The sequence below is a fragment of the Cryptomeria japonica genome, chromosome 6 (genome assembly GCF_030272615.1).
Source record: "Cryptomeria japonica chromosome 6, Sugi_1.0, whole genome shotgun sequence".
Classification (NCBI taxonomy): Eukaryota; Viridiplantae; Streptophyta; class Pinopsida; order Cupressales; family Cupressaceae; genus Cryptomeria; species Cryptomeria japonica.
The window spans coordinates 613,503,963-613,530,659 of NC_081410.1; the positions used below are offsets into that span (position 1 = coordinate 613,503,963).

Genomic DNA, 26,697 nt, shown 5'->3' on the forward strand with positions numbered 1-26,697 from the left:
AATAGCTCAAGATTCTTTGTTTTCACTGAGATATCTTGCATAAACCAGGCATCTTCATGAAATTTTGTTAGCATATCTTCAAAAATGAGAGTCTCCTTGATAGATTGAGCTTCAAACATCTCCTCTAGTCGATCAAAGATAATCTCAGGTGGCCTTTCTTCTTCAAGTATAGTCTCGGGAGGTCGGAGCTGATGGTGGATCATATCACTCCCAGTAACTTGCTTATCTAGAAAAAAATTTGGCAGTGATTCCATTTGCGTTTCCTCTACAAGATCCTTCAATGTTTCCTCAAATAGCATAAGAGTGATGAAATCTTCAAGCGCCCCTTTGAATTGTTCTTCATACCTGGGCTCACTTATGATGATTTGTAGCTCTTCACTCAATATCTCAACTTGATTGTCTTCTTCAATGAGGCCATTTGAAAACTCCTGCAATTCAATCTCAAGGATCTCCTTTTGTAGCATAAGTGAGAATTCTTCAAGGAATGAGTCATCCTCTTTAATTGCTTGTTCAACTCCTGGATCTTCCTTTATTATTGTATTTTCAACTGATTCTTCAACTTTTGTTTCATGGTATTCTTTTTCAGGTGCAAGGCATGGCAGGCTATCCATTGTAATACATTGATCATCAGGTGCATTGGTATCGTCAACGTACAATTGATCATTCTCACATTCAGATGTTGGAGCAATGTCCTGTTCATAGGTTCTCCTAAATTCGGCTGCAAGATGTGCACCCCAAGATATGTTCATAATACACTCTTCCTCGGACAAAGTTGGCATTCCAAACTGGTTTCTGACTTGATTGATAGCCATTTCACATACTGAGCAAGTAAATTCAGAGTGAGGTGAGTTGTGAATTCTACACCACAATGGTAGCAATATGTTTTCAAGACGCATTACGCCATCCAAAATGAGCTGACTCTCGATCATCCACATGAAGCTTAGAAGAGGATCTTTAGTCTCTGGGACACTGAAGTTGCCTTCTTCTGTTTCTGGCCTAGGGACATCCCAAAAGAAGATTTTTCCCTGCGCTGCCGATTCCATCCTTGATAAGTACTTCAAGCAATGCATTTCATCATGTTCCTCAGTCTTGTGAACTCGACACTGCCCTGGTCTTGCAAACTCGGACAATCTGCGTGGATAAAGTTGTGTATCTAACCTCCACCAAAGTTCAGGAAAATCAACTTGTTGCTCTTCGTGAAACTGTTGCCGCTCCATTGAGAAATCTTTCTTTTTTGATTTTTTGATTTTTTTGATTTTTTTGGATTTTCTATTTTTCACTTTTTTTGGATTTTCTATTTTTCGCTTTTTTTTGATTTTCTGGAATAAGAGAGATCTTGAATATCTCGGATTCAACTTGAACGTTCAACTGGTTCCAGCTTGGTTCCTTCTTGTGTAAGTCCAACTGACGATCCAGCGATCACCTTCCTTCGAGTGTTTGAGAAAAAGCTTTCCACTGATCTTCCTTGGATTCAAGAGTTCGTGTTCACTGTCAGGCGCTCCTCAGGATCTGACGTTCAAATGCTCTGCCCTCCTTCTAGCGCCAATTCTGTTGTGCGCGGGAGGAGGGACAAAAGCTCTTGAGATAACCTCCGTAAATTTGAAGTGATAGAATCTGGAGTTCACGTACAAGACCTCCCTCTAGCGCCAATTCTGTTGTGCGCAGGAGGAGGGTGAAAAGAAGTCTTTAAGATTACTCCTGCAGACACGAATTAATAGAAACTGAAGTCTAGCTCTTTAAGCATTCATCGAGATCATGCCCTCCTTCTAGCGCCAATTCTGTTGTGCGCGGGAGGAGGGACAAAAGCTCTTGAGATAACCTCCGTAAATTTGAAGTGATAGAATCTGGAGTCTGGCTGTTAAACATTGATCGCGATCAAGCCCTCCTTCTAGCGCCAATTCTGTTGACGTGTATTTTGTACACAATCATACACAGAATAAAATACCTAAAGGCATCTTATCCTCTCTTGAGAAAATAGTCTCTAACTGCTGAAGATTCGCGTAAAGGATCAGTTAGGTAGACTCCAAGGTTCTTTTAGTGGGGTCTCCACGTGTGGACAAGCTCCAGTGGTATGATGTGATTTGCTGGAATCACAAGGGGACTTACATTGAACTTCCGATCTGCTTTGCTGGACACAGGCTCTTACTAACTTAGATTAAAAAAAATAGAAAAAGGATAAGGGCGAAGAGAGGATCTAATCCTAATACTAAGAATGTAGGAGCAATGACTTGACCTTTTGATGAAACTCTAACTAGGTCTTGTTTTGACATCAATGGAACATCTACACAAGACTAGTGCAATCTTCTAAGGGGAGCTTTATGATGTTCAAGTTATCACCGCAGGCATAGATACCATCCAAGTTGATGCATATCAATGAAGAGGCAACAAATTGAAATTGAGCTTAGGCTGAATGATTCCAGTTGACTACGCAAGGCAAGTCTGCAATCAACAAACTGCTAGTAGTATGGATGTACGAATTCCACCATCAATCAATCACATTTCCTCCATTCATCTAATTATCTACCATCTAAGATTGAAGACTCAACAAGAAACCATGCAAATTGCAAGAAAAACGACATATTTCACCATTACTTCAATGAAAATGGAGTTTGTTTACAATCAATGGCAACAATTTCTTGCCTTGTCCTCCTATTCTACTCTCTAACTACTTTCAACTATTTACAAATCTCTCTAATTCTATCTAAAAATCTCTTTCACTCTAATTCTCCTTTTACAAATGAAATGTTTGGGCTTATATAGTGCCCACAATACAATTTGATGGCTTAGATCAATTCAAGATCAATGGCCAAGATTTTACAATGAAAACCCTAATTAGGGTTTGTTACAACCATTACATAACATTTAATGCTTGACCAATGATAAAATTGTATTGCTTGGACACATGTCCCTTCTAGAAAAATCGACCAATGGATAGCCGGGGTAGGTACATCGGAGTTTGTGCCACCTTCCATGAGTTAAGTACATTGAATCTGGACATGCTGAGATGGACTTCTCTGATTGGAGAAATGATGACTAGGACGCCACCTCATCTGACACTTGAAGCTTGCTAGATATTTAATTTGATGTCGTTGAGAGGCTATCTTTGATTAACTCTTGTTCTAACTCCTTTTGTCCTTGATGTGCAGGATGATGTACCTCGCCTTGGAACGCTGGATTGGAAGAGGTCGCCCATGTCTTGGCTTGATCGTCCTGGCGAAGACCGTCCTTGATCCGGCTTGATTTTCCTTGAAGAGACCTCCATTTGACGCCTACACAACATTTCAAAATTAGTAACATGATTTTGCAATACATAACATAAATTAGAGAGCAAATTTTAGGAAACTTAATGATAAGTCCTTTATTAATCATTTCCTAAAAACAACTGAGCTAAGGCAAAACAAAATTTCAAAATTCAAAATTAAGGCAATGACGATCAAAATTTGAAATTAAAACAAGAGATCTTGCCATACCTTACTTGAGAGCTTAACTCTAAAATGCAAAATAAAGGAATTCGCCTAGGCAAAATTTGAAATTCGATAGTCTTGATGTGATCTTCAAAAGAACGTTCCTCTTATCAACTTCGCCACCCTTCAAGCCTTGATGTGTTCTCCAATGGATTTGACAAGTTCGCACAAATGGAAACTCTAAATTCGCGCCACCTTGGAAGTTACTAGTGCCTTCTAGCTTGAAATGAAATTCGTTCCTCCTTTGCCTTCTCCAAGTCGCATATGAGAGATGATAAATGATGATGTGAAAATGAAATAAACTACCCCTCCCTTTATAGCGCTCACACCTCTCACCACCATTTAGGCCGACTTTGTAAAAATAAAGCAATTTAAATGATTTTTAAATGAATAACAAGGGCCGACCTCCATAAAACAAATAAATACCAAGCGCTCCATTTAATTTTTTAATGAATTAATAATCAATTATTAAATGCCTTCATTTTTAATTAATAAATTCGATTTTCTTACAAGGCAAAAATAATCAATTAATACCAAGCGCTAAATTTAAATGCCATTAATTAAATATCGATTTTCCTAGCATTTAAATAAATTCAAAAATGCGTTTGAGCGCCAAAATTTTAAAAAACATGGAAAATATGTACCTCATCGCCCTGGTCCCTGACTAAGGGACAGGAGCGATCCATCACTTGGTCTTGATTTTTTGCACTTTTGACGTTCAAAGCCTTTAACCTCACGTTGGAATTGGCATTTTCGCTAGGATTTTCAAACTTGAGTGACTTGTCTTGCAAATAAATGTCCCTTAGATGTGATATCGCCCTGGTCCCTTGAAGAGGGACAGGAGCGATCCTGAAGCTCTAGCCAAAACGTGTCATCTTTCATCCTTGGTTCCTCGTTCATTGCCTCTTAAAGGACGTCCTTGACCTTAGCTATCCTTGCATTGTCTTGATTTTGTCGGAACATGAGTGTTTTAGTAAAAATCGCCTTGGTCCTTGTCCAAAGGACAGGAGCGATATGAGTCCTTTAACTTAATTGATAACACTTTTACGTTCAAAACTCTTGCATATCATCTTCAAAAGACACCTTGTACCTTTTACCCCTTTGCAAAACCTTGACTTAACGTGATTTTTGAAGGAATTAGCAACTATAATCAATATCGCTCTGGTCCCTTCCTGAGGGACAGGAGCGAACTTCAAGTCTTTGGGTTCATGCTTGCGTTCTCCAACTTGCAATCACCATCATCGTGCAAAATAAAGTTCCTTGATCCTTCGTGATCACTTGATGCTTGATAAACTTTCAAATTTTAAGCCTTCATAAGAATTTCGCTCTGGTCCCTTGGAGAGGGACAGGAGCGATTTTAGCTCTATGGGCCTTATTTCACTTTGTCACCTTCAAAACTTATATTCAACGGGTTCGTAATGTGCTCTTCTATTCATCCATGCCTTGAGATCGGTTCAAACTGTGCAAGAAAGTCATCCACAACAAAAATCGCTCTGGTCCCTTCCTGAGGGACAGGAGCGAACTTAAGCATTTTGGTCCTTTGTTGACGTTTGATAATCTTCAATTTGTCTTCAACGGGTTCGATTGACCTCCTTTCTTGCCTTCGAACATAAAATTTGCTTGATCTTTGCCTAGATCGTACCTTATGAAGAATTTCGCTCTGGTCCTTCAGTGAGGGACAGGAGCGAATTTGACCCTCTAGGCAAAACTTCATCATCTCATTGTTTTTGATCAAGTCTGGATGCTCTATCATGCTCATTTCGTCCTTCACCATGCCTTTGATGTCTCGATTCGTCCAAACAAGGTCAGGAATGGCTCAACTAAGCATTTTCGCTCTGGTCCCTTGGTGAGGGACACGAGCGAAATTTGACTTGTCGCACTCTCGATCAGGACAATTTTAATGGAATATAACATTTAAGTATAAGTGACATTTCCTTCTATGTTTCTTCTTTCTTATACTTTAAGTTATATTCCATATATACTTTCAGGATGTTTGAGAGTGGTTTCAGACCTCCAGGAGTTATATTGCAAAATCTAGTTTTTGGAGGTTTTTTCAGTTTCCAGACTTAGTCAAATTCAGGATCAGGGCATTCCAGACTTAGCCAAATTTCAGGATCAGGACCTCACTCAAGCCGGACTTGCTACCCTGTTGATCTCCCCGACAGCACTTCAAGTTATATTCATTTGATAAAATGTACCTCTTTGGACCTTCTCACATCGTCAAGACGTTAAAATCTTGCAAGGACAAAGCAAAATTGGATTTGTAGCTCCGGTCCTTCACTGAGGGACAGGAGCGATTTAGGCAATTAGCACTGTTATGGACGTCCCAAAAATCTTCAATTTATATTCAACGCATTTATCTCATGTTTTTCCTTGTTTTTGAACGTAAACTTGCCTTGACCTTTGTCTGGATTTTGCATAATGAAGGAAATCGCTCTGGTCCCTGGGAGAGGGACGAGAGCTACAAGGTACCTCGCCCTGGTCCCTTGGAGAGGGACAGGAGCGATATGGTCAATATAGGTCATTCTCCTTCGTTTTTGCATATCAAATTATATTCATTTGGCAAAGTATCTTCCCTTGGACGTCCTCAAATCATTAAGTCATCAAAATCTTGCAAGGACAAGGCGAAATTGAATTTGTAGCTCCGGTCCTTCACTGAGGGACAGGAGCGATCTTTCCCCTGGAGGCATTTCTGTGCTCATGAAAATCTTCAATTTATATTCAATGGAAAGATCTCGTCGTTCTCCATTATTTCAAACGTAAAATTTGTCTGGACTCTGCAGGAATGATGAGATATTTGAGATTGAGCTCCCGTCCTTCACTGAGGGACAGGAGCGATTTTGCTCCTACAGGCCAAAATAACAAGATTTTTCACATTTTAACACTTCACGAGGCGAAAACAAATCAATTCCAATGCCCAGGATCAAAATTCAAAAAAGTCAAAATTTGGTCAAAAATATTCAATTGGACAAAAATTCACATTTCATCTTCAACACTTAGACAAGTTTAAGCTCTGCATGAACATTCCAATTGAAAATTAGACCATTCTGGCAAATTCATTGCATTCAAAATTTGCATTCTAGAAAAGGAAACTCAAAAGCCCCAAAACTGACTGGATTTTGGTCCGAAAAGACGGTAATTAGAACCCTAAGGCTTGACCCTAAATCCAGACAACTAACAAACTAACAAAACCCTAGAAAAAGCAAAGCGAAAACGAACAAAACGAGCAAAAAACATGGGTCCCCATTTGCAATGGGGCGATGTGTGAAAACGTCACAACACGCCAACATTGGGCAAGAAAAGTAAATTAAAAACAAGGTCTGGCCCTATAAGAAAGGTGCACGCACTTTGGGCAAAGTGTTTTTAAACAATAAAAATATAAAACAATTATTAGCTGGCCAACCTGGTTGAATGAGTGCAAGTGTTGGGTGAAGGGTTGTTTGGTTGGGTATAAATAAGAATTTTTTGAGGATCGTTTTATCTATCCTTCATTGAAGATTATTCAAATGCAAAGAAAATTTAATGAGGTCTAAAGAGCAAAATTAAAAGGCAAATTTGCAGCAGACCTTAATTCAGACTTAAGGACCTTTTGAGAGCAGATTTTGAAGGCTTATTTCAGAAATAATGAGCAGATCAAAGGCAAAATTCTTGTGAAGGTATATTCCAGATTTGAGAGTATCTATTGAAAAACCTTATTGCAGATATGAGTGGAGTTTTCAGAAGTTCAAGGCAGATTTTGTTGAAGACCTTGAAGGGAATCAAGGGCAGATCCAACTACATTATAAAGACTTTGGATTTCAAAGGTTGGAGTCTCTTGCTGAGTTGGTGCTTAGTAGAGGGGATTGGTGTCTCTTGTAGGTCGGTGCCTACAAAGTTGTAAGAAGTTCTTGTAGGTTGGTACCTACAAAGTTGTAAGAAGTTCGTTATAAAAGCAATATCTTGTTGTGGTTTTCTCCTGTAAGGGTGTATGCATTGTGTGTTCCTTTTTGTTAGATCTTAATTGTGTGGATGCTTTGTTCATTGCTTCTATGATTGCAAAACTATAAATTGAAAAAGTTGGTCTTATACTGAATCACCCACCCTCTCAGTATAAGTGTGTGTGTGTGTTTTCTTCAGAAGAAATAATAACTCCCAATCTCTTTATCTCTGAATGAGACTTGACAAAATTGCCAAACGTCAACTTTGAATCCAATTTCAAAATCTGAGTGATTCCGTCAATCACTAGCTAGGGTGGATAGTTTCACCACCAAAATTGATCTCCCAAGAGGGTTTGCATCCTCAAGAGGCTGAGCTTGATCAAATCCAAATGCACAAACCACAAGGGTTACAATCACAAAAGAAGAATAAAGTCAACATGCCCAAATTAGCCTTCACATGCCCTTTAATAACCTTTTGGGAAACTCTAGGAATTCACCTTAATTTAGTAGGCAATGACCTTATTCAATAATTAAATAATAATTTGGATTATTTAATTACATTTCTAGGCTAGATAAAAAAGGGACATTACAACTTTGGTTTGTTCTTTTTATTTATCCCATGTCCATAATGTAGGCTTTCTCTCATATATGTAAACCTTTCGAAGAAAGCTTTCACTTCTTATATTAATCATTGAATATCTTGGTAAACTTTATGTGCTCAATTTCCATAATAGTTTTGTTTTGTGTTGTCTAGACATTAAAATACTAGCAATCTCAAACACAACCAACCAACTTTTGGCACTATAATAATGGAAAATATTTAGGTCATGTTAAGAATAGAGTGAAAAGCTGAAATAATTAGTTATATGTTATGGGAGTATGTGGTTGTGAATTGGCTCACAAATCATCGATGTATTTGAATATAGTCCTACTTTTTTTAGCTAGGTTCATTAATTTCTAGGGCTCCAAAATTTGTATGATAACTATATCCCTAATCAATGCTGAATTTCTGGATTAGATTGCATTTTAGTTTTTGCATCAAACTAAAACGCAATCTAATCCAGAAATTCAGCATTGATTAATATTATGGATTGTGGAAATCTGATATCATTAACCATATCCTTGTTAGCTTAACCATTATTGTGTTCTGTATTCTCACAAAATATTGATTGATGGTAATTCATTTGGTTATTTATGTGGTTTGCATTTGCAAGTACAATCATGTCTTCTTCTGGAGAAATGAAATTTCTTTGATTAGAAATGTTAGAATACAAATGAAGGTAGCTGAAGAATTGTAGATATGATCTGAAGCACCTAGAAGTTATTGAAAGCAATATGAATTCCACTTGAACTAGATCACACTTTGTACATGGACATTTTTAATGATGATGTCTAAAAGGTAACTCACAATCTTACTTAGGCCACCAATGTAATTTCCCCATAGAATAATAAATACAAGCATACACTTGTTGACATGTGTTCCATCCAATTCTCTCATGCTCCATGCATTCATTCTTCCAATTTGAAATATTTCAATTATATTTCTATACAATAATCACCATATATATGTTAATACAAATGAAGATAGCTGAAGAATTGTAGATATGGTTTGAAGCACCTAGAAGATAATGAAAGCAATATGAATTCCACTTGAACTAGAGTACTACACTTTGTACACAGAAACATTTTTAATGATGTAATAATACTGCATTAGTTATGTCTAAAAGGTAGCTTACAATCTTTCTAAGGCCACCAATGTAATTTCCCCATAGAGTAATAAATACAAGCATACACTTGTTGGCATGTGTTCCATCCAATTCTCTCATGCTGCATGCATTCATTCTTCCAATTTGAAATGTTTCAATTATATTTCTATACAATAATCATCATGTGTGTGTGTGTGTTTCCACTTGAACTAGACTACACTTTGTACGTAGAAATTTTTAATGATGTAATACTACCACATTAGTTATGTCTAATAGGTAGCTTACAATCTTAGTAAGGCCACCAATGTAATTTCCCCATAGAATAATAAATACACGCATACACTTGTTGACATGTGTTCCATCCAATTCCCTCATGCTCCATGCATTCAGTCTTCCAATTTGAAATGTTTCAATTATATTTCTATATAATAATCACCATGTGTGTGTGTGTACACATTAAAATGCTAAAATGATTCTTATTGGTAGAATATCTTTTAAGTATATTGCATTCTTAAGAAAATGGCTTAATTTTTTTTCCTGTCACATGCAATCCATGTGTATTGCATTGAGATACTTACAATATATTTCTTATTTGATTTTTTGATAGGGAGCTTATGCTATGATTGGATGGTCACAAGGATGGTTTGTTGCTTCACTTACACATCCTTCTTCAAAGTACGTCTCAAGTCATGCTTTTAATAATTGTAACTTTTGATTTACGAAATTGAAATGGGTTGATGTTTTGTGTGTACTAAAATTGAGAAGGTGAATCACATATTATGCTTGGAAAGTTGACCAAGTTTACTATAACAAGAAGCAAAATTTAGATCTAGGTCATTTGAAAATGCATTTTCCTCTTTTAAATGTGGATGGCATTTTTGTCAAGAAATTTTAATACATCATAAGCGATGCGTTTATTGACATATGAAATAGTTCTCTAGATATGACACAATTTTAAAGAAAACTTTTTTTAGTGCCATTCATTGCATAGTCTATTTGAGCTTCAATAATTTCTTTGCTCAATGATATACTCATAAACCAACTCAATGTAGCTGCATAATGAAGAGTACCAAAACACTGCAAAGTTATGAGAGCATCACGTACCATCTTATATCTTCACACTATTGATATATTTGAATTGTGAGAGAAACTCAATTAAATGTGAGTGTAGTTAGCATATTTTTGTCTTAGTTATGTTTTATATATCTCTCTCTCTTATGTTATATATATCTCTTATCATCAGGGAATGGACTCCATGTTGGAATTGCTCCTTGAACTATACTTTTGTATAAGGGCATATGTGAAATGAATAAAATCAATTGATGATTATATTTTGGAACTCTTGTTATAAATCATTCATAAAATTATTTGTTAAATCTGTTTGCCCTCTCGGGTGAATAACTTAAGACATAAAGAACATAACGCAGAATAATGCCGTAAATATCAGACAAGTATATCAGATGTTCTATTCATCATCAATGTGTTTTACAAGTTACATTCCGAAGTATAAAAGGATACCGAGGGGGTGCGAGCGCCAACCGTCGCACCGCAACTTCCATCCCTCGGTTGCCAACAAGCCAAAACAATTACACATAATTAACTAATGTTATTCTCGTGTACAATAATGCCGCCAACATCATCCCCCCCAAAAAGAAAAGTCGTCTCCAGGCGACTTACAAAAATGGAGATAATGCAACCTATACAACATATCTAAAAGACTAGGGAGGGGGTTGAGAAAGTGTCCCTGAAGCAGAAGTGTGAGATGTCGGTGTCTGGTTCGCCAAGCGGGCACGGAGCTCAAACACCTGCTGAGTGCGTGCAGCCACATCCCGTTCCGCCACGAGGACCTTCTCTAAAGCTGTCTTCACCATGTGTGTGGCTTCTAGCAACTCCTTCTCTTTTGTATCCACTGCCTCCGTCGCGCATACCAACCGTGTTTGCTTGGCTGCCAGACGGGTCTCTACTTCGGCCTTCGCTGTCCGGATCTCAGCCGTCTCTGTGCGGGCCATCTCTAGCTGTGCCAACAACTGCGCCCTCTCGGCTGCCCATGAGGCTTGCTGACTGGCCACCTCCCTCTCCAACGCTACTCGGGCAGCCTCCCTAACTGCAGACTCCTGCTGTGTACGCCTCAATGTATAATAGGCATCCCGGTAGACTTGCTCGATTTCGCGGACAACTGCCGTCACCCGACTCTCCACAACGGGCTGACGCAGCCTCCAAGCCTGGAGCATCTCCTCTGTCTCCGTAGTCGGCCACCCCTGAGACTCAAAGCAGGTAGCAAAGGCTGTCGGGCAGCCCACCCGCATAAACTGTAGGACCTGCTCTAGCTCCACCACCACCTGCTGCAATGCTTGCGTCTGTGCGGCGGCCACCACCCGCCTACCCCTCGTTACCATATCAGCCATGTCAGCGAGATAAGTCTCAACATCCTCCCCCGTCTGTGCCGAAGATTGGGAAATCCCTGGTGGTACGGGCACTACTGTATCCTGCTGTGAAGGTACTGCCTCCGCCACCGAAGGTGCACCATCTCCTGGTGCCTGCCCAGCAGAGGCGACCTCCCCCGCCTCATTCCCCACTGTGAGTCCATGTGCCTCCCTTGATGAGTCAGCCAAGTCAACTACCTCCGCTCTAGTCTCTCGACACGGTGAGAATACAACAGCTCCCTCCGGCTGTGCCAGTGTCATCTGAAACTGCTGTGTGAGCCAGCTCTGCATAGCCTCGAGGTCAGCACGCATCTCTGTGACCGGGGGATGGGTCGCTGTCGTCGGCTCCTCCAACAACGAAGCAGAAACAGTCACCACAGCGTCACTACCTACGACGTCCAACCGCACGTGAGGCTCGGTATCCTCCACCTCCGTAGGCCCCTGCTCCTCAACGCCCACTATCTGATGCGGTGACTCCTCTGTCCCTGACTCTGCCATGTCCTCGGTAAGTGCCGCTGTGGTTGGGCCCGAGGTGCTCCCTGGTGCTTGTGCTGGAGGGGACCAAGTGTAACAGGCGTATGGCGCTGCCCGAACGCTGGAATACAAGTGCCGCCTACTCCAGATGCTGGCACAGTCGTGCCCATCGGTAACAGAGGTGGGGCAAACCGGACTCGTACAGGCTCCTCCGTTGCCTGGCTGCTATCGTCCTCCTCATCTTCCTCCTCCAAATCCTCCGTGCTGCTAGACTCCCTCTCGCTGTCAGGCTCCCCTGAGGCCGAGGCCCTATCCGCCGCCCGTTTCCGCTGCGCGGAAGAGTGCCCAATGTCCAAGTGCCTCCAATACATTATTGGAGGCTCTCCCGCTGTCAACGGTCCCTGTGGCCGTACCTCCAACCCGTCCTCCGGCACTACTTCCCGTGTGGCCTCCAAGAATAACCCTATAGCGTAATGAGGCATATAGAATGTGCGATGCTGGAGCGTCAGAAACTCATACATACGCTCTGCCAGTAACGCTGCCCAGTCATATACGATGCCATTCATCAGCCCATTCATCAGCATAATCTGAGGGAGGGCAATGTCCGACGCCCTACCCGACCTTGTCAATCTGCTCTTGATGACATCCATAATGCATCTCCAGTGGCCCTCCGCAACAAAAGTCTTACGGATTCCGCGACTCTTCGTGGCTCTAGCCACGCTGTCCAACTCTGCTATGGTCAAATTCCGGGAGACTAATTTAATCCACTGCTCCTTCTCCTCCCGTGTCATCTTCTTGGCCTTCAAGTCTATTTTCTTGCCCTGGCTGCTCGGAATGCCGAATACCCTCGTGAAATCCCTTGCTTTGAAGGATATAGTGACATCCCTCCGGAGGTATTCAAACGTGCTGGTGCATGTGTGCCTGTCGAAGGTGTCCACCATGAAGCGTAGGGCACCCTCGTACTCCCGGATAGGGAACACGGGCATCCGAATAGCCCATTCTACTTGTGCCTTCCGGAGGTTTTGCTTTACCAGGTCATTATCAGGGGTGTCCTGCCACCATTTTCGGCATTCCAATCCATTCAGGCCCTCGAAAGTAACATTCTGTGGCGTCACTGTGTTTTTCGCACTTGCGGCAGCCTGTGGTGCTTTCTGTTTTTGTTTTTGTTTTTGCTGGCATCCATGGTGCCTCTTGCAACATGTACTCTTGAAGCTAGAACCCTAATATTGCTACCCCTATCCCTCTGGCTAGTACTAGAAGAAGTGTGCAGCTGTTTCTTCCAATTCCTTTTCCCTGCTGAATCCATCGATCTCCCTGTAACTGATTTGTTTAGAAAAAATCCACACCTTCGTAACGGCCTTCTTTTTCGTGCGGCTGCTTAGTCTACCTATGGCTCTATTTTTCCCTTTGCGGCTGCTGCGCGTAACCCTTGCTGTTTGGTCTACCTGTGGTGTGGCTGCGTGGGATTGTGCGGACTTGGTCTGGTCGTGCGCTGCTTGGTGGTCGGCCCGTGCGGTGCTTGGTGGTGCGGCTGCTGCGCGTTGCTGTGCGTGGTGGCCGTGCGGTGCTTGGTGGTCAGCCCGTGCGGTGCGCGGCATCTTCGTCCTTTACCCTTCGCGTCGCGTGGTGGCGTGGTGGTCTGGCTGTGCGGTGTTCGCTATGTTCTTCCTTTACCCCTCGCTATGTTCTTCCTTCGACGGTGTTCGATGTTGTACGGTGGTGTTTGATGTTTTGCGGCGTTTTATAGTCTTCCGCGGTTGCTTGGCGACCGCCTTCGGTGGCTCCCACCGCACGGTGTGACCACCGCACGATGGTTCCACCGCACGATGGTTCCATTGCACGGTGGTCCCACCGCACGATGGTTCCACCATCGGTGCGATCACCGCACGGTGGTTCCACCGCACGATGGTTCCACCGTCGGTGGTTCCATCGTATGGTGATGCCACCTTCGGTGGTCCCACCGTACGGTGGCCACTTTCTCTCTCTCTCTCTCTCTCTTTTTTTTCTTTTCAAATTTTCTTTTATATATATTTTTTTCAAATTTTCTTTTTTTTTTTGTTTTTTTTTTCAAATTTTCTAATTTTCTAATTTTTAGTGGCTGATTGACTAGGGGGTCCCGGTTCCCTCCGTTCGTGATAGATCTTTAGTTTCGACCCGTTGACTGCGTCTGGTATCTCCTTCCCGTCCAGCGTCCACAACTTTATCGCCTCGTTCGTATTGACCTCACGTATCCGGAAGGGCCCTAACCAGCGGACTTTGAATTTCCCAGGTTTAATTTCGTTCTTCCCGTTGAATTTTAACACCAGCTGTCCGGGAGTAAAATTCATTTGCCAGAGATGCTTGTCGTGCCACATCTTCCGTCTTTGTTGGGCTGTTTCTGTCGCCCACTAAGCCATCATCCTTCGTTCGTCCAATTTGTTCAGCGCGTACAACCTCTCCCTCAAGCTTTCCATGTCGCCAAGGCGATTATCGATGGCAATCCGTAGACTCGGCACCATGAATTCAATTGGCACCACGGCTTCTTGTCCATACATTAGCTGGAAGGGAGTCTATCCAGTAGTTACCTTGTAAGTTGTTCGGTATGCCCAAAGTACTGACAGTAGGCGCTCCTCCCAGTCATCCTTCTCCACTCCGCAAGACTTATATATCACCGACATTATTATTTTATTTGTGGCCTCCGCCTGGCCATTGGCACGTGGGTAGTACGGACTTGAGAATGAGTGAAAAATCTTGAAGTCTGATGTCAACTGCCGTATGACATGGTTCACGAAGTGGCCTCCCCGGTCACTGGTCAACTGAATAGGTATACCATATCGTGTAATGATTTGTTCATAAATAAACTTCGCTGTGCTTACTGCCGAATTATCCTGGAGAGCCCTTGCCTCCACGCACTTGGTCAAGTATTCTGTCGCAACTATAATGTACCGGCACCGTCGTGTGCGGCTGGCCTTAAGAGGACCCACAAAGTCGAGTCCCCATCGCTCAAAGAGTTCTTGTGCATGCGACGGGTTGAGGGGCATGAAGTCTCGCTTCAGAGGTTTGCCCGCCCGTTGGCAAGTGTCGCACCCCACGACCCACTCCCTGGCATCGTGATATACCGTTGGCCACCATAGTCCTGTGAGAAGCACCTTTTGGGCTGTGGTGTTTGGACCCATGTGTCCACTTGCGGGCCCTTCATGCGCCTCCCTTAATACATTCGAGACTTCTTCCTCCATGACACAACGCCTTAATATCTGGTCCGGCCCCATCTTGTAGAGTAACCCGTTGATGAGCGAAAAAGTCCTGCTCCTTAATGCGAGCTTTCTTCGTTCCCCTGGAGGCATACCCTCCGGAAATCGGGACGTCGATAGGTACTCTCCAATCTTCTTGTACCACGAAGGGAGTACGGCTATTTGGAACAAGTGTGCATCCGGGAAATCGTCATTTACTCCCTCTGGAGGTTCCCCCGACTTAATCCGAGATAGTTGGTCGGCTATGACATGGCTTCGCCCTGGTCTCACCACAATTAAAAATGTGAACTCCTGTAGTAGCAATAGCCAACGACTTATCCTCCCCTGTATAATGGGCTTGTTTACTAAATACATGAGTGCCTGGTGGTCTATGTAAAATGTGAATGGTGTGGCCAGGAGGTAATGACGGAATTTCTGTACGGCATAGACCATACCAAGTGCTTCACATTCTGTGGTACTATAGTTTTTCTCCGCCTTTGAGAGCAATCTACTGGCAAAATAAACGGGGTGGTCCAGCCCATGTCCTCCTACTTGGGCTAAAGTAGCCCCGATGGCATAGTTTGAGGCATCCACGTGAACGTGGAATTCCTTATCCCAGTTCGGGTATGCCAGTATGGGCGCTCCCATCAACCTTGTCTTCAGCTCTTCGAAGGCCTTGCTCTGTGGCTCTGCCCAAATGTATGGTTCTCCTTTCCTTGTCAATTGATCCAACAGGTGGGACACCTCCGCGAAGTTCTTGATAAACCTCCTGTAGTACCCCACATGACCAAGGAAGGATTTTACCCCCGTGACGTCCGTCGAAGGTTCCATTTCTACTATTACCCGAATCTTGTCCGGGTCCGTTTTCAATCCTTCTTTACACACAATGTGTCCCAGCAATCTTCCCTGTGGTACCATGAATCTACATTTCTTCGAGTTGAGGGCCAACCGTGCCCTTCGACACCTCTCCAGGCATTCTCCGAGAGTTTTTAAGTGGATGTCCTGTTCGCTGTAAATAGACCAATCATCCAGGAATGCTTTAAAGTTCCCCACCAACATCTTGTCGAAGATGTGCAAGATAATGCGCTTAAAGGTGGCAGGCGCATTGCATAGACCGAAGGGCATTCGGTTGTATGCGTACACACCGTCCTCCACCACGAAGGTTGTTTTCAGCTTATCTTCCTCCGCGATGGATATCTGGTTGTATCCAGAGAATCCATCCATGAAGGAATAGATTTCATGTCCAGCTACTTCCTCCAAGATGCTGTCTGTGAAGGGTATGGGAAACGGGTCTTTAACAGTGACAGCGTTTAGGCACCGGAAGTCTACACAGATCCGGATCTGATTGGCCTCTTTCTTGAGGGAAATCACAATGGGGGACACCCATTCGCTTGTCTGCACTCTGAAGATTATGCCCGCTTCCAACATCCGCTCAATTTCGTCGTTCACTCGTACAACATAATTTTTGTTCATTCGGTACGACCGCTTCCTCACTGGCTGGGCTCCTGGTACCAACGTTATTCGGTGCACACATAGCTCTGGGGGCACGCCCTTCAAGTCCTTGTATGTCCATGCAAAGACATCCTTGTATTCCAGGAAAATTTTGAAGGCTGCGGCCTTCAACACTGGATTCCAGTCATCTTCGACAAGGATGATCTTGGGGTCACTTGTCTCCCCGAGATTCATTTCCTTTAACTTGGCTTCCTGATACTTAATAGGCTCCCCCTTCAGGAATTGGTGTGCCGGCGTCTCATTCACTGCTGCCTCCCCTTCCTTATACTCGCCATATTCTGGGGGAAATATATCTGGTTCTTCTTCGATGCTCAATACGTTGCACGAGGGTGTAAATAGTTCATAATCTCCCATTTGCCAATGGAAGAGGCCATTCAAGGAGTCCCCATCGTCCCCTGAGCATGCCTTCAGTTCTAACACCCCTTCATCACTGGGCTCCATGCGGCATCTATTTCCACCCTCCGCTAACTGGTGTCCCTCAGATTCCGAGTCGGAGGAAGAGGCTAACTCCTCGCTCACCATCTGCGTACGGAGATCAATTACGTACTTCCTCCCGACGTTTTCCAAAGAAAGGGTATTCCGCTTCCAGTTATGGTTCGCTTTTGCTGCAATGAGCCACCCCCGCCCCAGGATGGCGTCATATCCTTTCTGCTTTAGGGGGATTACCACAAAATCCAGCACGAATGGCTGCGTGCCGACCATCACTTGCTGGCCCATGAGGGTACCAATGGGTTTAATCCCATGTTGGTCTGCCCCTAGCAGGTTGAACGTAGGGGGCCACAACGTAGGCTTTCCCAATTTTTTCCATGTCGCTTCTGGGAGTACATTTACTCCTGATCCTCTGTCCACAATAGTGTCTGTTAAGGTGGTCCCTAGTATACCCATTTCTACCACTGTTGGGTGGCGTCCGCTGTTGACTACCAACAACATGGAGTCGACCGCGGGGCTCACGACCTCCTTAAACACGGGGTTGGTTGTGGGGCTCACGACCTCCCTCGTTTTTACTTGTGGGGGTACAGAGTTTAAAATAGCCGTTTTTAGCTGCGGCATAGTCTCCAGGAGGTCTTGAATTCTCACGGGTACCTCTACCTGCAATATTTGCCGTAAGATTTCCTCTTCTCCCTTCGTCCGTGGTGGACTTGTTGTCTGGTGACTGTTTTGTCCTAGTGCGGCCATTTCCCTTGTGATCTCGTCTCTGGCCTCCCGCACTCTCTCAGTCTCCGTGTGGGGATTTGGGTAGGCAATCTTTTTAGCCTGTGCCCTTGTGATTGCCAATACTTTTGCCTTCGTAGGTTCTATGTTTAGAAGGTGTACACCAGGCTTCGGGCAATTTGCGTCCTCATGGTCGCCTGGCCCGCACCATCGGCAGAGGTGCTGAGGGTTGGCTTCCTTCGTGCAATCGCGGGCGAAGTGTCCCCACTGATTGCAGGCCCTACATTGAATCATCGGCCGACCCTTGGCATCGTACTGGATCCGGTTTTTGTTGTTGTTATTGTTATTATTTCTTCCGCCGCCGCCGCGTCTATTATCCCGGTATCCTCTAGATGATGCCGTTGTGTTAGTCTGCTGGCCCGTACCTGCTGGTGCGGATGTTGTGGCCTGCTCCGTGAACAACACCTGGTTCGTGCTTCGGGTTTTCATATTGTATGGGCACTCCTTGGTGGAGTGTCCCATCATTTGGCAAATCTCACAGAATGCCTTCTTCGGGCAAGTACCCTTTGTGTGTCCGTCACTCTTACAGTCTGTACACCACACTTCATTTTCTTCCGTCTTACTTCTACTCCCTTTCATAGCTTTGAATTCTCTCGGCATTCGTTCCATGTCCTTCTGGAGCGCGTGTACCTTTTTACTCGATTCGCCACTGCTACTGCTCTCTCTGCCAGAATCTTCATCATCGTCGGATGAATATTTATTAGTTTTCTTCTTCCTTGATGTTTTGTATTCGCTTTCTAGATCCATCGCCCTGTTATAGGCGTCGTCATATGACGTCGGGGGTACAATCTTCATTTTTGTCCGTAGGGAGGATTTCAATCCTTCCACAAACCATCGTTTTTTTAAGCCCTCAGCCGGCTGGCTCTCCATTTTACCCAAGAGTTCTTTTAGCCTCTGACTGTATGCCCATACTGTCTCCTTAGTACCTTGCTTGGTACAGTATATCTCTGTCACAATTTCGTTGTCATCACGGAGCAACCGAAACTCCTCCGTGAATTCCTTTTGTAGGGTAGCCCATGTGGCCACTTTTTGCTTATCTACATCGGAGTACCCATCTATGGTGACTCCACGTAACGTGGCTGGAAACTGCTGTACCCAGTCATCCTGGTCTGTTACTCCGTTGGCAGACCAAATGGTTTCACATGTACGGCAGTGCCGTAAGGGGTCTTCCTTGTCGTCCCCTGTGAACTTTGGTAATTTTTGTTTGCTCGCCATCCCTGGTCGTCTTCCTGGAGGCGGTTGTGTCTGTGTCTGTGTCTGCGGCCCTGCGCTGCTACCTCCGGTGGCATCGGTGGTGTGTCCTGGAGGTACGGTGTTTTGCCTATCACGTGTGGCACTTACACCCGTATTGTTGCCCTCCCCTTCGCTCTGACACGCTCCTACTCCTGCTTCCCGTTGGTGATCTTCACTTCGTGGCGTAAGGGATAAGTTCCTAAACTGATCCCTAGTCTCCTCGACCAGATTTCGCCGTAACCTTGTTTCTTCTAGAAATTCTTCGTGGCTCCGCGTCCTACGATGATCTGGCGACGCATAGAAATTTCCGTTGGCCTCTGCACCTTCTGTGACACCTCCTTGGTTCCCCTCAGGCCCCCCTTCGGCAGGTTGTCCTTCGGCAAGTTGCCTCAGCCTCCGTCTACGTTCTACTTGCTGCTCCAGAATCAAAGCCCTCTGCGCGGCCTCCCACTCGTTCGTTTCCGGTTTTCGATTCCTATCTTTATTCAATAGGTTTGGCATTAATTGTCGCACATTTCCATAACTCTCAATTCTTAAATCAAAACATATCTTTATTAATTCATCTGCTCAAGTACAACTCGTGTCAATGACACTTTTATTTGAAAATAAGAAGTTCACAGCTCAATTCCCTCCTGGCCTGGCGCCATCTCTTTCTGTTTCCTGTCGGCTGTTCTCTTCGTAGCGTTGCAGGATTTGTTGTCGTCGCTCTTCCTGGGCAATCTCCTCCAGGCGGGCCTGTTGTGCCAGCGATGCCTGTGCAAGCAACCGGGGGAGGTGGTTCATTAACCGGTTTACTGCCGGGCTAACCTCCAGTGCTGTCCACACGACACTTGGTGGGATTTCTGCCTCCGCCGCTTCTCGTCGAACGTATGTCTGAATGGCTACCTGGAGCAAAATCGAAAATTCTCGCATTGCCGTGTCTTCTCCTGTGTAAAGTTCTGTCTGCGCGTCGTCGGCCTCCGGGTTTACTTCACCAACGGGTAGGCCCATTGTGTCTGTGCGCCATCCGTGTCTTCCGTTCCTGAGTTCGTCTAGGCAACGGCGCCAAATGTTTGCCCTCTCGGGTGAATAACTTAAGACATAAAGAACATAACGCAGAATAATGCCGTAAATATCAGACGAGTATATCAGATGTTCTATTCATCATCAGTGTGTTTTACAAGTTACATTCTGAAGTATAAAAGGGTACCGAGGGGGTGCGAGCGCCAACTGTCGCACCGCAACTTCCACCCCTCGGTTGCCAACTAACCAAAACAATTACACATAATTAACTAATGTTATTCCCGTGTACAATAATGCCGCCAACAAAATCCGCATACTTTACAATAGATAGTTGTTTATCAATTGTGTAGCAAAACATTTGGTACCATCGTCTTTGAGAAGTGAGATAGAAAAAAAAAGATGGACTTATAAATGGGATGATGAGTTGAGGGACTACTGAAATCTAATCAACAAAGGGAGGACAATTTTACAAAAGAGTTGGTATTATTATCAGATATATCTATTAAAGAATATATACATAAGGAAGTCGAAAGAAGACATGTAGGTTATAACTTTGAATAAATTAGGAGTGAAGAAGGATACATTTCTGAACTATCTCTCCAAATTCCTCACACAACATTTTATAATCTTAAATGATTTATGTGTTGAACAAGAATGTGAAGCACACAATAAATCAGCATTACAAGGATAGAAGTTGATGTAAAGAAGAGGAACAAATCATAGACCAGCATTGTACTTCCCAAAATAAATGCCCTTGTACCGTAACAAAAATGGGAAGACACCACAAAGTGGTTAAGGTGTGGAGTTCAGGTGATCTCTAAGGCTTGTAGAACAAAGGGAGCAGAGGAGATGCCAAAGTAAGATTTGTAGAAAAAGAATCCCAATGGAATGTCATGGGAATAAGATTCTTGGGTCATGTGGGTTACTATCATCGGTTGATTAGAAGCTTTGCTCAAATTTCACACCCATTGGATACACTAACAAGGAAAGTGTTGGTTCATTTTCTTGCAACTTCCAATCCTAAGGAAGAACACAATGCCCAAACAGTGGGATAAAGTGTTTCAGACAAGGATCTTGCGCAATAATCAAACCAAGGACAAGAAAAGCCAACAAACAAGGCTATAAAAGCCTTCTGCACTTTGAGCTCCACAAGACTCAGGAGGGTGTTCCTAATTGTTGGCCTAAGTATATGATACAACTTGTGCCAAACAACAAGCTACAGACCTATGAAATGTGCATGGTTGTCAAGTGTATGGGTAATGGGTGTTTTACATTCCATCAGATTCAAGCACAATTCCATCTGCTTTGAATATTGCCGAGAGCAAATTACTTTAGCACAATGTGTCTCCATCTCCAACACATAAGAGGAATGGTAGATAAATCTCTCTTAAATTTAGCCTCTATACCTTAATATTCCATGAGGATACAGAAAAATGAAATATTTTAAACATGAAAGCAAAATAGACTAAACAAAAGAGATTCAACAGATTTTAAGTGTTTCCAGCCAAGGCTTGACAAGAGAAACAAATCCAAATCAGTGCCCTATCCATTACAGAGTTATAATGCAATTTCTCTTTCCAATAACAACCTAAACACAAGTTAAATGGTCATTAAATCATTACTGCCTTACAATAATGAGACCAACAATTGGAAATAATCTTCTTATAGATCCAAAATACGAACACAAAATCCCTAGTAATCAACTGAAACCAAATTCAATCTGCTCCTTGAACAGAAGTTATCAATTGAATGCTCATCACAACAAGTATGCAATGAAAACCCTGCAAATCCTTGATTATTCAGATTTTTGAAGACATTGATTTACACTTTGGAGACATTAACAGCATCACATATATTTATGTATGCACAGATTGAACTGATTGTCATTAATAGGATGAAACTTGCATTATTTTCCTGAAATTCTAAAACCGCTGACCTAGACATGTATCACTGCCCATTTCCTTTTCAAATCTGGAACTGGAACTGGAACCCTTTACAAAGAATAAAGAAAAGAAGAAGCTTCAACATAAAATCTGAAAATCAGATTAGGAAAAAATGAAAAGAGAAAGGAAAAAGTTGTGGCCAAGCACTTCTGAGGAGACAATTTTAGACTTCAGCCAAGAATAAAAAGCAGAACAGAAGAAATTGTAGTCAAAGATTAATCAACCACCAGTTTGGACAATACGATTCCCAGGTGAGCAGTTAGTGAAAATGGATTTCAATGACTAGTGTGGATCATGACTTAGGCTAAGACCAAGGCAGAAAAGACCAAATTCTTTTACCAAGTTGGAAGGAGTGTATAACAAGTATTGGTGAATGAATTATGACACATGTTTTAGTGAAGTATTGCAATTTATTAAAAGGTGTGGCCAATTAAAGGAAACCGCGCCTTAGGCAGGTGCACTATCTAATAACTTTTGTCATTTTGTTTTGGATAAATTGCTGTCAAAAAAAGGAAGTCATATCAAACAAAGCATAGAAGTCAGTGCACTTTAGCACAACTTTTGACAGTTTTTAGAGAGCTACAATCAAAATGTAAGAATCGTGGTACACCTCCAAGTCAGCAATAAGACAAATCAAGTCAAATAGTTTCTCTGTCAAGTTAGCATCTTCCAATCAACATTAGGAAGATCTAAGCCAGTAGCTAAAAGAAAATAGTTTGAAGTCCAACACACCTTTAGAAGAGTTTGTCTTTTCTAAAATTACAACCAAAGGGTGAAAGCCTGCACAACATAGATAGGTGCCTATTTTACAAAGTTTTGTCAAAACAAACATTGTGGTCAACATATATAAATGTGATAACCCCTACGGTATCACGAGATGTAAAATCACTTATGTGGATTAATTAAATAAGGTTATTGTAAATGAATAACTAAAATAATAATATAAGTAATCTATGAAAATAAAGGAAATATATTTAATTTGTTTTAATAAAGGAAATGTTATTTAAATAATTATATATATATTTAAATGGAATGATACTTAAATATATTTTTGATATGTAATATTTAATATATTTAAATGAAATGTTATTTGATATTTAATATATTTAAAAGGAAATAATATGTAATATTTAATATATTTAAATATATATATATATATATATATATATATATATATATATATTACCAAAAAAGCATGACTTAAATACTAAACAAACCCGATGACTCCTAACATCCTATATTAGCCTGGTTACTTCCGCACGAAGTGGTGCGTGGATAACCGCAGCCTAGGCTGCGATTACCCCCGCACCCCTTCATGTGGAAGGGACCCGTGGAGGGGCACAACCCCTCACGGGATATATAAGGGAGCAGCGGCAAGGGTTAGGAGGGGAGGATGGGAAGGAGTGCGGTAGAAGATTTGGGGAACAAGCTTTCTGCTGCGGACAACAGGTAAGGAATAGGTGGATACTTATATTAAATAATATAAGTATATTAGTTAATGTGTAATGTTCATTAATATATATCATCAAACAAGGGTAAGGGATATGTTGATATTAAGTGTAGTCTAGTGACTGTATATATATTAATTAATGTGTAATATTCACTAGTCATTAAACATAGGTAAGGGATATGATAATGTTAATTGTTGTATACACAAATTTACACACTAGGAAGGATTATGTAATACAAAGGTATTTAAAATGCGATGCATATGTTAAAGATGGTAAAGCACATTTGATATATATAAGTTAAAGAATACATTAGGAATCCATGTTAACACAAAGGGATAGATTATGAACTGAAAACTGATATGCATATGTATGGCTTGGTTGATTAAACTCAACCAAGAAGAGACGGATCTAGTCGATCCCCTCTGAGGACTTGGATGATGGAGGCATCACCCAAGGCAAGGAATAGACAAGGGTCTTCCTTGGATGGCTTGGGTGTAAGAGGTTACACCCAAGATAGGATTCGAACTCATCTTCGATTTCCTGGAGGGCTTGGAACCAAGGGGTTCCAAGAAGGTGAGCTTCACGGCCGCCTAAGGACATACTTTCGTATGGCATTCGTATCCTTTTTATTAGATGAAAATTATGATTATGTTAATTAAGTATTAAAGATAGATTGCAAATTAAAAATGGCTTATATATATATTTATATGTTGTATTCTAACAATTTGTTTTGCAGGACAGTAATCTCTAACTAGTAGGGACATTACAATAAAACGTACCTTATAAGAGGACATAGTGGGCATTTGCCTAAAGGAAACACGCCTAATAAGAGCACGAAGGAAAGGCTTGAAGCAAATGTCCCAAGCATTGCCCAAATTTCAGTCTTTTGTGGTCAATAAGCTTCACAAGAATAACTTTATTGGTCAGTGCGAAATTGAATTAAGTGATATATTCAACATTGATGTAGATCATACGCATTAAAATTATTTGATCCAAACACAATGAATAAAGTTGTAGCAATATCGTGGTCTCTTATAGTGCTGTGGAATCAAAAGACAGAGAGAGAAGTTTTGCACCTCACCTACTTGCTACTGTGGATCACAATGATGAACGAAAGCATTCACTACTAGAATTCTTTGATTTGATTAGAGCTTATGAAAATACAATGGTAAGTCACAAATAATTGAAAATATCTCAGAAAAACCTTCGAGGTAAGGAGATAATTATGTTCTTGCGACATTCAAATTCCCATATTCTTGTTTCCATTATGAACAACAAAAAGATATGATAATGTGCAAAATAGCTGAAGAGGATATTGTGGAAACTGGAATGCTTAAAGGAGAATGATTGGAAATAAATAAAGAAGTGGTGTTTTATGAGGGATATAATTATATTCCTAGATTTCAGTTGTACATGCTAACACATCAAAAGCTTATGAAGAAAATGAACTTCAAGATGGAGAAATTCCTAGAGCAGATGGTTCCAGATTTGAGTCACCAAGAATGAGAAATTGTCAAAGTTTTAGTGTCTTTGAGAATGTTCGATATTGAAAGCTGATTTTACAAATATGCATATGCATTTGAGCTTCAAGAAGTGAATACAAAATTATTACATATTCATTTTAGAATGTTTGATATTGAAAGTTTTAGTTCAAGCTGTGTATTTATTAGAAGTGTATCTTGTGGATTTTATGATGTACCCCCATTCGTGGACATTGGGACAAGGACAGAATGTCTCCTCCCCATTCCTATTCTCTTCTTTTTCTTGGGGATGTGCCAATCTAGGATATGCTTCTTAGGACATCTCTGCAATTGTTGAAGAAGTAGGCAAACTAGAAGTTAAGACTATGTTTTCTCTAAAGCTGACCCCATGGTGCCCAATCCCTTGTGGTTCTTGAAAGTAATTTCGATGGTTTTGATGTCTTTTTGAGTAAATCTCTAAGATTTCATCCAATATATCGATGCTAAAGGCATGCCACCACTATAAAGACTGGCCTTTCAAAGAAAGACTAAACAAATCTCCAATCTGTTTTATGTGGACTTTGACAGACTTCAAGTTTCGCAAATGCTAAAAAATAACAATTGTGCCTCTTATCTTATCTAGAACAAGAGCAACAAAGACATTTGCACTGCCAAACACCAACTGGTTTTAATATAGTGGCTTCATTGTTCTATGCATTGTTTGATGAGTTTTTGCATGCTTCTTTATAAGATACAACTTGTACAATCCATGTGGCACATGAGCAGTTTTTTGTTTGTTAATATCAGTAATGCTCACATCTCCTCTATCACTAAGTGCACAGAATATCTCCCAATCTCATTTTGTGGAATCTTCCAGGACATTTAGAGGAGTACACAAATGGAAGAAGCACCTTGTAACAGATTTATTGAGTCTAGATCCATTTGTATGAGATTAGTTCTTTTATCTTTTATTTTTTCAACTGATTATTTTGCATAATTAATTTTTGAATTAAATACATTCTCTTATAGAAAGGTTTTTGGATAGCTTCCAGACACAATGCCTTCATTATAGAGTTGTAATCTGTTAGAACAAAAGATATTTTGTTAACATATCTTTCAATGACTCAATTTGAATATGAGTTCCTTTTTTTGGCTACATTACAGGAATATCCTTGAACTTACTAAAGTGAAAGTTGCAAACCACCATGGTTTGTGGGAAGAACTTCACATACCTCGCAGGTATATAGAGGCTTCCAGTCCTGCATTTCTATTTTCATGCCTTACGTTAATTTGTCAAAATACTTAGGTTGGGAATTAATTGGATTTTTATATTTAATAAAATTGTTCATTGGTTTGAAAAGTAGGTAATGCTGTTTGAGAACGATCATTTTTGTGTGCAAATGTTATGTGAAGTGATTGTCATTCCAACTAATCTTCAGTGCATATATGATAAACCAAATTTGGAATGGATATTATGGTCAGTTATGATAATCCAGGTTATTCTCAGTTATGGTCAGGGATGGATATTGATATTGAGTAAAGCATATACTGTTCTGAACCAGAAAAGTGAAGCTACAGCAATCAATTGGAAACAGATATGTTTCTCTTCAGGATTGCAAAAACTCGAGCACTTATACGGATTGATTTTTCCATCTGTTCTAACTACATTCAAACTCGAAGTGATGAAACTA

At 41.7% G+C, this 26,697-nt stretch overlaps 1 protein-coding gene across 6 annotated transcripts in view; it reads left to right on the forward strand.

Moving 5' to 3' along the window:
* Positions 1 to 26,697, forward strand: part of LOC131037732 (diacylglycerol kinase 1) — a 101,571-nt gene that overhangs the window by 63,507 nt on the left and 11,367 nt on the right. For all 6 annotated transcript variants that reach the window (XM_057969918.2, XM_057969919.2, XM_057969915.2 and 3 more), the window contains 2 exons: positions 9,695 to 9,762; positions 26,171 to 26,245. In XM_057969918.2, coding sequence (XP_057825901.2) covers positions 9,695 to 9,762; positions 26,171 to 26,245 — 143 coding nt within the window. The remainder of the gene's footprint in view (positions 1 to 9,694; positions 9,763 to 26,170; positions 26,246 to 26,697) is intronic.